Raw genomic sequence first — 11,678 nt, 5'->3', positions numbered from 1 at the left:
GCTTGGTTGAGGGAGACTGGTATGAGGGGAGTGCGCATGCGTCACTACTAACCAATCAAGTCACGCAAAACACGATAAATGTCCTGTTTAGGTCTTTTATATGATGGCTTTTGCGGTTTCTTTGAAAGTGCTAATGTCTTCACCAAGCATTTGGCTTTTAAAAGATATAAATTTATAATTTTGAATTCAAAGAAAGCCACAAGCACAGAAACCATAGCTCGGTATTGGTTTGCTAATTAATTGTAGACGCTATTGATTGCCATAATGCAAGCAAGAAAAATCTCTAAAGACGGCATCTTTTGTTTGTTATTCTTTCAAAACAAAAGGGTCCTTAATTGCTAAAGAATGTTTTGTTTGTTGTTATCTTTTAGGGTTAACTCTCAATAAATTAGCTTTGTTGCATAATTGCATTGCAAACAAGACGCCGGAATGACGATAGCAGAAAACTGCGCTGTTGTAGGAAACAGGAAAAGTATGGCAAAACCTATGAATGAAGTAAAAAATGAACTAAAATGCAGAAAGTATGGACTTCGCCCTCGCAGTGAGGAAAAAAGAGATCTGTTTCTCCAGCTCGCAAATGAGGTAAAGACCTCGCCATCCCCTGTCCGTAAGCGACGAAGAAGCTCCCCACGTAAAAGACATGTGCAAGCAACTGTGAGAGAAAAGAGGCGACTGCAGATGTCAAATAAAGCATTTGATGCCCTTCGAGAAAGTTTATACAACTTTGCAAAGACAGGCAGTCGAAGGCTTACGAAGCTTGAAACTTTGCGGCTAGCTATTGAATACATCAAAGAATTGACGCAGAGTCTCAACGAAGAAGCAATGTCTGGCCAGGAGTAGGATATGAACTTAGATGGTCAAGGGAATTGCGTGGAGAATTGAAGTTAGAATACTACTAAGAGGACTTCAGCGGAGGGAATGACAGGTCAGGTGTAGCACACCGTGTGAAATTAGATGATCAAGGGCGAATTGAAGGTAGAATAATCCTGAAGGACTTAAGCGTAATTTTTATTAAAGAAAAACAAATCAGGGAAAATAACAAAATCAGTCGTACAATCCAAGGGTAGAGGTGAACATTTTAACTGTGAATATAACAGTTATCTGGTTATTGAAATAAGAAAGTCCATGCTTAGTGGCTCTAGTGTTAAGGACGCAATAATGCATAGTAAAAACATATACTTTTTTGCAAATAGTTGTATAAGACACATGAATGGAGTTGAACCACGTAAATCGTATTTTTCCACTGTTGTTAGTGGACTAAATTGTCAGAAAACCGTAAATGAAACCGTAAAATAGAGGCCCATATGTAAGATGTCTGAAAAGATATCTTTAATCAGTGGTATGAATAAAAACAAAGTATTAATTGTTGTTTTTATAGTAGAGGTGGCTTAAGACATCTAGATGACCTGAGGACTTCAAAACTTGTAGTATAAAGTCGAGTAAAAATGAAGACCACTTTAACGTATGACGGCTGAGATGTCTGAAATTAGGGCGCCCTATTATCGTCGACGTTATTTTACGAGACGACTTTGTCATCTAATATAAAGACGATCAGACGGCCTTGCTTACATGTAACCGAGGTAAAGCCAAATGTTAACTGGGCAACCAGCAAAGATGACGGCTACTAAGAAACCAATCTCGTCCCCAGGGTCTTCTGGGTAATATAAACGCTATATTGAATATTACCCAGAAGACCCAAGGAACGAGGTTGAGAAACACCGCATATCGTGATACCTTTAGAGGAGCGAAAATGTTATCTTCCAGATTAAGTAGCATCCATTTTCATGTCCTTTTTAGATGTTCAGAAGATTAAGGCAGCTGCAGGTCTTGGGCTTCTTTTTATGCTTCGATATTTGGCGAAATAAATGGAGCATTTCGGTTTGTTTCGCATCGAGATATCGGCGGGAAAACTTGTAAACAAACAAAGACTTTCCAGCGTCATTATCTTACTTTAGGCCCAGGTCCAACTCGTATCTTTTAGCCAAATCCCGTCTTTTGGCCATCTCGCTTTTGTACTAGACAACTTCACCGTTTCGCGCTAAGGTTATCTACACGTCTTTGCCGTCTTATAAAAGCGGCCAATAAATTGTTCTCAATGGAACCAAGCTGACTACAAAAAATAATAATAAATAAACAAAACACTCTGGTCAAACGCGGTTTCGCCCAAGCAATGCTAAACCAGGTCAAGCGAGCATCTAACACTCGCTACTCGTTAAAAATTCATGGACGATCAGAACACCAGCAAAAACAAAATGGACGGACTTGAAATAATATTTTTAGACTTTGATTAGAAAATGGACCTATTGGAAAAGTGATTCGTGATGAAGCTTACTGTGAATATAGGGGTTTTGGTCATTCTGGATGGTTACGCGATCCTGATTGATGAGTGATGGCGAGTTATCTCCTTATTTTGGTAAAGCTCTTTGCTCTCCTACCTCTTAGCACTCTCGTCGCCCATCCAGCGGTCCTTAAAGGTACGTAATAATACATTGTTATTATTTCAAGAACTTGTATCGACTAAACAATATTAAAAACACCAAATGATGATAACAAAAGGGGTCTCTTTCTATATATTTGATTTTTCATTATAAGGAATATTTAGTTTAGGATCTCTGTGTTTACGCGTGGGGAAATTCAACTTGCTTGAATTTGAATTGCTTGAATTTTGAAAAATTGTAGGGGGAAGTGTGTAACATCACAACTCGGTTTATTATATTTCTACACCTGTTCTATTGCGAAATCCCTGCTCTTTTGCAAAGATTCACAAATTACTATCAGATAACTTTAGATTGACATAATTCCTTATTATCACGAACTATTAATTACCCATCATACACCGCTTGATCGCAGCTTCAGTCTGTGAGAACCCATGCTCGAGGATCCAGCGTGCTTTGCGGGCGCTCCCAAAGGTCAGTAGTGTAGCTGGATCCTCGAGCATGGTGAGAACCAGAACCTATTTACACTGATTGTGATGTTTACGTTTCCAGGGAATAGCAATGTCCCAATGTACACGAGACGGACAAGACCTCGCAGTGAGATAGACTTAACAACAGGTTTAAATTGTTTGTTCTTCTTGCTCACAAACTACTACACTTTAGCACAAGCCTAACGCCGGCCCCCTGCCCCTCCTGCATGAGTTAATCTGTTCTCTCCTGAGCTGACCTAATTTGCCTGACAGAAAATTAAAACATACTTGAGTCACTCTGCCGCGCGTTTGCCTAGGAATTTCAAGTTGATTGATTTACTCCTATAGTGACCTAATCAGCTAAAAGTAGACCTAGTAAATCTAAGTAAATTACTTACTACTAATTACTAAGTCTTCTGGCTGTTTTATGCTGCTTTCCTTATGAATGATTATTCTCTCTGCTACACTAGCCTAAACCGCCCACATTAAGATCGATTTAAGACAGCTTTGAGTCACTCATAACTTTCATTGTTGTTCCTCAGGCCCGTACCCAGGATTTTCCTCGGGGGGGGGGGGGTGCGAAATCCGAAAAAGAGGACCTACATTATTTCCGGGGGGGGGAGGGAGGGAGTTCTCTGATAAAAATCTAACCACCTCCGAAAGACCAAAAATGGATTTTTTTATGCCTTCGCATTATCTCCACGGGACGTTTATTGTCGGATTTGGCTTTATACCAGAGTGATCTAGCTTATGATTTTAAGTTTTGTCTACAAATAGCGCGTCTATTGAGAACCAAAAGTGGACTTTTGGCCGTTGTGGGGCGTTCGCACCCCCTGCACCCCCCTGGGTACGGGCCTGTTCCTCTTACCCGCCATTGTCTTAGACATACACACATATTTGTTTGGAGGTTCGTGTACTTGCCGAATACACCAGCTCTCTTATACACCGGCCTTATCCACAATGGTACTTTATTAACAAATCAAAACACACTACCTAGTGTTCATAACAATTATATGTTTTTTCTTCCATGAAGTTAAATACAGCTGCGCATGAGATTATGGATTAACTTGCTCAATAATAAAGTGCTCAAAATCTTTTATGTTAATATTTTTTACCCGCACTCCACCGTTGTTGTTGTTTTTTTTTTGCATTTTGAATATTAAATTAACTCAACTTGCCCTTTTGCTTAATCTCGTCTACATAGAAATTTTATGTGGCAAATTCGAGGAATCGTGTATCAGATCTATATAATACAGCATGCAACTGTAAGGGTCACTACGCAGCTCTTACAAGCTGCAATTTGATTGGGCAAATGAACAATATCCGCACCTCGACACAAAGAACGAGAAGAATAGAGACAAAAGAACTCCTTTGTAGAACAAAGATAATAGGAGACAAAGCAGCTGCGTACTTACTCAAGTGTAATCTTGTCGTCAATTTGTCTTTCTAGACAAGCAGGTACTGATTTGCGCTGGTCAGAACAAGTCCCTGGAATGCGTGTCGCCTGGCTCAAGCATCTCTATCATGGACACGTTCTGGGGAAGACTCACCGACAAGCTGTGCCCTTCAGAGGATGGTGACCCCTCGACGGACTGCATGTCGGATCCCGCCACCACAGGTAGACAACACTCTTTCAAAATTCAAAATCTTTAGCCAGAGCCGTAGCAGGACTCGAAAAATTGGGGGAAGGGGGACACGGTACAGAAACATCCAGAAAGTTATTGGGGCACAGCCACGCCCTTACTGGTCCTTCCCTTATAATTTTTGAAAATATTGGGACGGGGGGGGGGGGGGGGGTGGGTGGGCCCAAATTCCCCCCCCCCCCCCTGCTGTGGCCCTGTCAGCACAATAATACAGTAAACGTGATAATAAAGTCAGGACTCCTGTAGAGTTACTTTCCCTTCAACCAACGCGGGACACGGTTTACTCAATAATCCGCCATTGGAGAAGAGACGGAAGAGATTCCAACAAGATCTTAGAGATATTTATAGCTCTCTTGTTTATCAGCTTTGTATATTGAAAGAATCGTAAAGTTTGAGCCGTTAGCATGGACTACTGGAGCTTTAAATTCCTGCGCAAAGTGGATGCGCTACTAAAGGTATAACCCCTTTAAGTCCGAAGAATATTCTCAAAACATTAGAGGGTTCGTCGCAATTGAAAACATAATTAGTTTAGATTAGATTAAGATGAAAGATAAAGGTTCAATTCCTAAAGTTAAATCATACAAACTGGCGTCGCGTTCACCTTTGAATTTTCGATTACCCTTAGCGTTATGCCATCATAACGTTGTCAAGAATACTAAGTAATCTCAATCATACGTAAATTTCTAGGGCTTGTCAAGCAACTGTGTGATAATAAAGTATTCTGCCAAGTCGCCGCTCGACACACCGTGCTGCAAAGGCCTGGGACCCAGCACTGCCCCGGGATCAACAAATACCTCATCGTTAATTACACGTGCATTCCTGATCAGCATAAGCTCGTCCTGTGTAACGGAGAGACGACCCAGTTGCATTGTGGCCAAGGATGGAAGCTCAACATCTTGACTGCTTTCTGGGGCAGGACATCAGTCCTTACTTGCCCCACTCCTCTGGATCACCCAAGCCGGTTCGCGACTTGTCAGAATATGAACAGTACAACGGCGAACCTGCAGAGGATATGTCAAGGAAGGGCGGAGTGCATTGTGCGCGCGGATGATTTGCATATGGCGCGAGGGAAATCGTATTGCCCGGATGTTGAGAAATACGCTATGCTCAGCTACAGATGTCAACCAAGTGTCAATCAAGGTACGTCATCCATATGCCAACCGAGTGTCAATCAAGGTACGTCATTTATATTTCAACCGAGTGTCAATCAAGGTACATCATCCATATGCCAACCGAGTGTCAATCAAGGTACGTCACCCATATGCCAACCGAGTGTCAATCAAGGTACGTCATTTATATGTCAACCGAGTGTCAATCAAGGTACATCATCCATATGCCAACCGAGTGTCAATCAAGGTACATCATCCATATGCCAACCGAGTGTCAATCAAGGTACGTCATCCATATGCCAACCGAGTGTCAATCAAGGTACGTCATCCATATGCCAACCCAGTGTCAATCAAGGTACGTCATCCATATGATGACCGAATGTCAATCAAGGTACGTCATCCATACCCAACCGAGTGTCAATCAAGGTACGTCATCCATATGTTAACCGAGGGTCAATCAGGGTACGTCATCCATATGCCAACCGATTGTCAATCAAGGTACGTCATCATGCCAACCGAGTGTCAATCAAGGTACGTCATTCATATGTCAACCGAGTGTCAATAAACTGAAAGTGACCAAGTTAGATCATACATATTGTTGACCATTAAATACCCGTCTTTTACTCATGGTACATGTTTTGTGTTACTAGGCGTTTTCGCAGACGACCTTTCCCAGCAGCCATCGCAAGCAGGCCCTCAGTCTGAAAGCCCAGAATCCTTAGCGAACTCACAAGGTAACAGTCACGAGATGACTGAATTTGAGCACACAGAGCTTCAACAGCATGACGGGAACGTGCTCCAGCAAGCGCTAGCGGTACTAGGAACCACCGCACAAACACATAGGGGACACAAAGCAGACAAAGACAATGGGGACAACTATAATCACGCGGATAATAGTCAAATACAGGGAGAAAATGGACAGATTCATGCACAGAACGGGCAGACCCATTCAAACAATGTGAAGACTCCGACACGGAATGGGGAAAGTCAGGACCAGTACGACCAGACTCACGCCCAGAATAACGGAAATATGAACCTTGGAACACCACAGCAGCAGACCGAGCTTAGGATAGATGCAGCCACATCGGCCGGTAGAGGTGTGAGCAACAACGCACTGGCTGCTCTTCTCCATGAGTACCTCGTAACTCAGGCGCGTAATCACGCTAATGAAACCGCTGACAAAGAGCTCGCAGTACCGCATGATCCTCACCCTACGCCTCTCCTTCACAGTGATAAGATCTCTGTGCCTCAGGACAACAAGAATGAGCCACTGCCGAAGCACTACGAGATACTAAAAAAGATCCTACAAAACAAGCATCTCTCAAGGATAACTAGCGATGAGTTGGTAGGAAATGTGACGTCTGTACTTCAGACTTCAACGCGGCCTAATTTTGGACGCCGTCCGACATCGGACAACCAGGCGGGAAATGGGTCAAGCGGACCTCCTCGTCCGACAAGTGGTCAGTCTACGAGTCATGTGACACACACCCCTAGTGGGGGAATTGGTGGGAGTCAAGCCGGAAATGCTTCGATGACGTCATCGTCTAAAATTATCAAGTTGTTGAGTGAGTATTCGCACAAGAATGAGGACGAAGTGAAAGCGCTACTTTGGAAGCTCAAGGACAATCTTGAGCAACGTAGACGGGCTAAGAAACAAGGGAACACCGTTGCTGCGGTGAAACCTATAGCTTCGATCCTGACGATTCAACACCAAGCGCCCGTTAACCTGCCTAATGGAAACAGCAATCAGCAAAGTTTAGGACAGGCTCAGACAAGTAATGAGGACAACAGTAGGGGAAGTGAAGGAACGAGTAATGACCACATGGACGGACTTTTCTCACAGAGCAAACCCACAATGGACAACAAACAGACCCAGTCAAGTCTATCAACAGCAGATATCCAAGATTCTTTGGGTAACACAAAAATGCCAACACCCCAAACCGCAAGCCTTGGAGGTACGGTGAAGGGTACGACGTTCTACGAGAAGTACCTTAAGGCAGCTATGAAGGAAGAGGCCGAAGGAGCGATAAAACAAGAGCAAAAGGGGCAGGCAGCCCTTAGCGCACTTAGTGAGAAGGTAAAAGCACTGCAGACCATCAGCGATGCACTCAATCTGCTCACAGAGAGAATAACTCCTGAGGAAAATGGAGGCAAACGGCACGGCACCGAAACACTCGACAATGTGGATCAAAAAGATATTGATTTCCTGCAGAAGAAGATCAATGACGCCATCGATATGGCGGAGTCAATGGGCCGGCATGAGATTGCGCAGAACCCGAATCTCGTCGCGCTGAGGATCGCGGGAAGAGTTCCTCAGGATGTTACAGGGAGTACAAGGAACACTGTTCAGAAGGATATTCAAGGGATAGAGGATTCGTTGAAAAGTTTTGTAGAAAGCGTCGAGGCGACTGGGAACAGCGATAGAAGGTCTGCACCGACTGTCAGTGCGTTTAACAAGCAGAGTACGAGTCTCATGAAAACTACCGAGCCGACTGTTGCTAACAAACATCAGTATTCTTCAATGAGTAAACAAGAAGGATACCCTTCGTTGAAACAGGAATCGTCCGAAGCCAGCTCGACTGTAACCGATGGTTTCACGAAAGCAGCCGACCCCATCACGAAAGTAACCAAGGCATTTGAGAAAGCAGCAAACCCTGCTACTTACTCAGCCAACCCCATCTCAAAGTCACCTGACCCTGCTGCGAAGTCAGTCAACACCGTTACGAAAACGACCGATAACTCTACGAAAAATGCCGATTCCGCTACGAAGGCAGCCGACACAGTGGCGAATGGACAAAGACGGGGAAAGACTGATATGGAAGAGATGACAAGTCATTTCGTCAGTAAAAACTTCACTGTTGCTCTTCAGCCGGTTACGACGTTTCAAGATTTCAACGAAGTTAAGGTCGGAGGTCGCATAAATAATGAGATCATTAAAGAGAAAGAGAAGGAGAAACTCTACAAAGGACAAAGCGTAGATGATTTGTTGAAAATGTTGAAGAAGAAGCGTCCAAGTAGCAATGTGCCTATTCCAGTGAATGTGTCAACTCCAGTGAAGGTAAAATCACCGTTTACTGGTAAAAGGCTTGACAATAACACACTTTCTCTGATGGAAAGAGTCGTACAGCATCTCCTAAAAGACGAGAGGAAAGCAAAAGAGCTAAGAAAGAAACATAAACATGAGCACAAACCACAGAAGGACGATGAAGAGAAAGATGATGATGACAAAGACGACGATGTCTACTTTGACTTCGATTCAACCCCTCGTTTTACCGGTCAAGAGCTAGACGCACAAAATGCCGGGAAGAAAGACAAACTAGACAAATCTTTGCTAGAGGAATTAGTTGAGCAGTTGGATAAGGCACAAAGCCTAAGTACCAGTATTAACGGAGTTCCTAGCTCAATGCGCGGAAGCGACTATGACACAATCCGAGTTCCAACAGACCAAAAGCCAGACAACAAATCTGACGGAGTGGCGAACATGCTTGAGCCAGCCAAGAAGCCAGCACACATTACAAGCGATGATGACCTTATGGAGATCGTTAATAAGTATGTTGGGTCCGCCGCTACTAGTGGGACGGTACAGAATGACCTTAAAGTCAGTGAAAGCGCCAGTTACAAGCCGTCTAGCTACAAAGCTGAAGACGCCGAAAAGACGTCGCTCAAACCTCATGCTATCACCTTCAGCGCGGCCGAGATGTCAGGGAAAATTGGCACAAATGAGGATGAGCCGGGGCCTACCAAAAGTGCACCTATTCTGGCCGAGGTCGCAGGCGGAAAGATCATAGAGTCGCAAACTGGCGGACTTGAGCCGATGGCGAAAGAGACCTTTGCGGTCATTCATCTCAAACCAACTACAAAGTCTACAACAAGCCGGGTCATGGATCCGACAACTCGAGCCAACATAGGTAAGCAGCGTAAACTAAAGATAAGTAATCTCGTCAAGGGTGTGCGAATGCTTTTGAAGGCGTTAAAAAAGATTTCACCTGAACACAACGAGGGAGAAAGTACATCGGAGTATCGAACCCGAGATGCGCAACTCGACAAGCATCTGAAGGAGCTTGACTCTGAATTCGATGACGTACCGACCAAGGGATATTCGGACTTCCAGGATAAACACGGGAAAGACTGGTATTACGGTAAATACAAAGATGAGGTGCTAGGAGGAAGTGCCACACCCAAGACCCCCTCAGGGTACGGGTACTACGAGTATGGGGACATGAACCAGGATCCGTACTACCAGACAAAGGACAAAGGGAGTTCACTGTACACAGGAACCGCTTTGCAGGGGGATCCTATCTACCCTGGCCCCACCCAACAGGGAAACTCTATGTACCCTGGTACCACCCAGCAGCTACTGGACTATGATGCTCAATATGATAAAAGCATCATCAAGCAGTTATCGTCCAGCCTGGGTGAATACTCTACAGTAGGGACTGGTGACAATACGCGGGAATACACATCATTAGGGACCGGGGATAGCGCGCAAGCTTATTCCCCATTAAGTACAGCGCCTTTCTATGATTATGGTTATCGCCCGCAGAACTATAATTTTATGAATCCCGAAACTCGTGCGTCTCTTGACGCGCCTAATGCGCCGAAGCTCCCGAAGAAGATACGACACGCGTTAAGCAAAGCTCTGAGGAGCGACCCAGTTATGAAGGTCGTTGAGAGCTTTGCTAAGGAAGAAACGCACCTCATGAATGAGAGGCTAAAAGGTGTAACCAAACATAGTAGAATAGCGGAAAAACACGTGAGAAATGATTGACAGCACGTGGTTTACCGTGGCAAAGGACAAACACATGAGAAAGGGCTGATAACACGTCATATCAAGAAAGACCTTATATGGTCACTTCCATATAAGGAAACTAATATATTCCTTATTTGGAAAAAAAATTGCACGATTCTTGTCATTTTAAGGGCTGCCGTACCGCAGGTGTTTCGCAAACTTTGTGAATTGTATTCAGAAGAGAAAAACAGTGACTGTGACCATCTTTAGGCAATGGAGAAAGCCTCTGAAAAGAAACGAAAATTCCTCGGTACCAGTCCCCTAAAACGACAACGGCTTCTCCATATGGTGGCGTGCACGTAATCAAGGACAGAAAACTTGACCATCTAGCGGTAAAACAAGTGGAAAAGGACTAACAACATTTGGTGTTCACGTGATAATTGATTGACAACTTCACCTCATAGCGGGAAAACACGCGTCGAAAAACGTAGTATGCACGTTATAGATACTGAAGAATGATGTTATTAGACGAGGGAGCTTGGTGAAAGTATGTATCAAAATAGATGCCAAACGCTTGCTGGGCAGTGTCATGCTCAACGTTTTTTTTTACAATAAATAAATAAATAGAGTAAAAGTCACCAAACCGTGTAAAATGTTGTTAATCATTTTTACTGTCAGTGCGTCTGAACTCTTGTCTAGCCTGGGTGAAGTAGCTATAATGATCTTAACGGTATACAGGGGATTTTGAAAATGTTGTTCAAAATGTGACGTGACATTATAGCATTGATATATGTTCATCTTTCGGTAAGAAATTGCTAAGAAACTCCACTTTGCACACAGTCCACTGCTATCGTCTGTGACACGCCTGTGATTTTACTGACGCGAAAATGAATATTTATTGAGTCACGTGACGTTTGGAGCATTTGAAATGTCCCTTTTTAGGTGGACAACATTTCAAGATCAGCTAAATAGCTTTGGCTTGTTTGTGGTGGCGAGGTATTGGGGGGGAGGTATCAATGGAATGTGATCATCAGGGCTTCCACTCAAATGCTAAGGTTTTATATTAGCATTTTTATTTGTGTGAAATAGTAGTTGTCTTGTTTCTGCTTTCGCTTGCTGACAGGGGACATTTTAAATGTTCTAATTTTAAAAGTGCTTTAACAGAGCCGTACTAGGCCACGTAAGATTGGGCGGGGGGTGGGGGAACAATACAGAAACATAAAGAAAATATGGGGGGCACAGCCACGCCTCTACTTGTCATTTTATTATAATTGTTTTTTGATCCCGCTTTC

At 43.7% G+C, this 11,678-nt stretch overlaps 2 protein-coding genes across 2 annotated transcripts; both read left to right on the top strand.

Annotated features, from left to right (window-relative positions):
- The first annotated feature begins 429 nt into the window (after positions 1 to 429).
- Positions 430 to 840, top strand: LOC5510924 (myogenic factor 6). The gene has a single exon (XM_001631326.3). It carries the CDS (start codon positions 430 to 432, stop codon positions 838 to 840), a length of 411 nt encoding a protein of 136 aa, XP_001631376.2.
- Positions 841 to 1,714: 874 nt separating this feature from the next.
- Positions 1,715 to 11,024, top strand: LOC5510923. The gene is made up of 5 exons (XM_001631325.3): positions 1,715 to 2,474; positions 2,988 to 3,053; positions 4,356 to 4,523; positions 5,236 to 5,688; positions 6,308 to 11,024. Exons 1-5 carry the CDS (start codon positions 2,390 to 2,392, stop codon positions 10,423 to 10,425), a joined length of 4,890 nt encoding a protein of 1,629 aa, XP_001631375.2. The 5' UTR covers positions 1,715 to 2,389; the 3' UTR covers positions 10,426 to 11,024.
- Positions 11,025 to 11,678: the final 654 nt, after the last annotated feature.

The sequence above is a fragment of the Nematostella vectensis genome, chromosome 4, assembly GCF_932526225.1.
Source record: "Nematostella vectensis chromosome 4, jaNemVect1.1, whole genome shotgun sequence".
Taxonomy (NCBI): domain Eukaryota; kingdom Metazoa; phylum Cnidaria; class Anthozoa; order Actiniaria; family Edwardsiidae; genus Nematostella; species Nematostella vectensis.
The sequence above is the reverse complement of the archived record's forward strand: the minus strand, read 5'-3'. Positions and strand labels throughout refer to the sequence as shown.

What these genes read in the sequence shown, in the direction of transcription:
- LOC5510923 (XM_001631325.3), top strand. Translation starts at nt 2,390, where the DNA reads ATGGCGAGTTATCTCCTTATTTTGGTAAAGCTCTTTGCTCTCCTACCT. An exon ending in TGAGATAGACTTAACAACAG is followed by an intron (nt 3,054 to 4,355) that starts GTTTAAATTGTT and finishes TTGTCTTTCTAG; the next exon opens with ACAAGCAGGTACTGATTTGC. An exon ending in TCAACCAAGTGTCAATCAAG is followed by an intron (nt 5,689 to 6,307) that starts GTACGTCATCCA and finishes TTGTGTTACTAG; the next exon opens with GCGTTTTCGCAGACGACCTT.
- LOC5510924 (XM_001631326.3), top strand. Translation starts at nt 430, where the DNA reads ATGACGATAGCAGAAAACTGCGCTGTTGTAGGAAACAGGAAAAGTATG.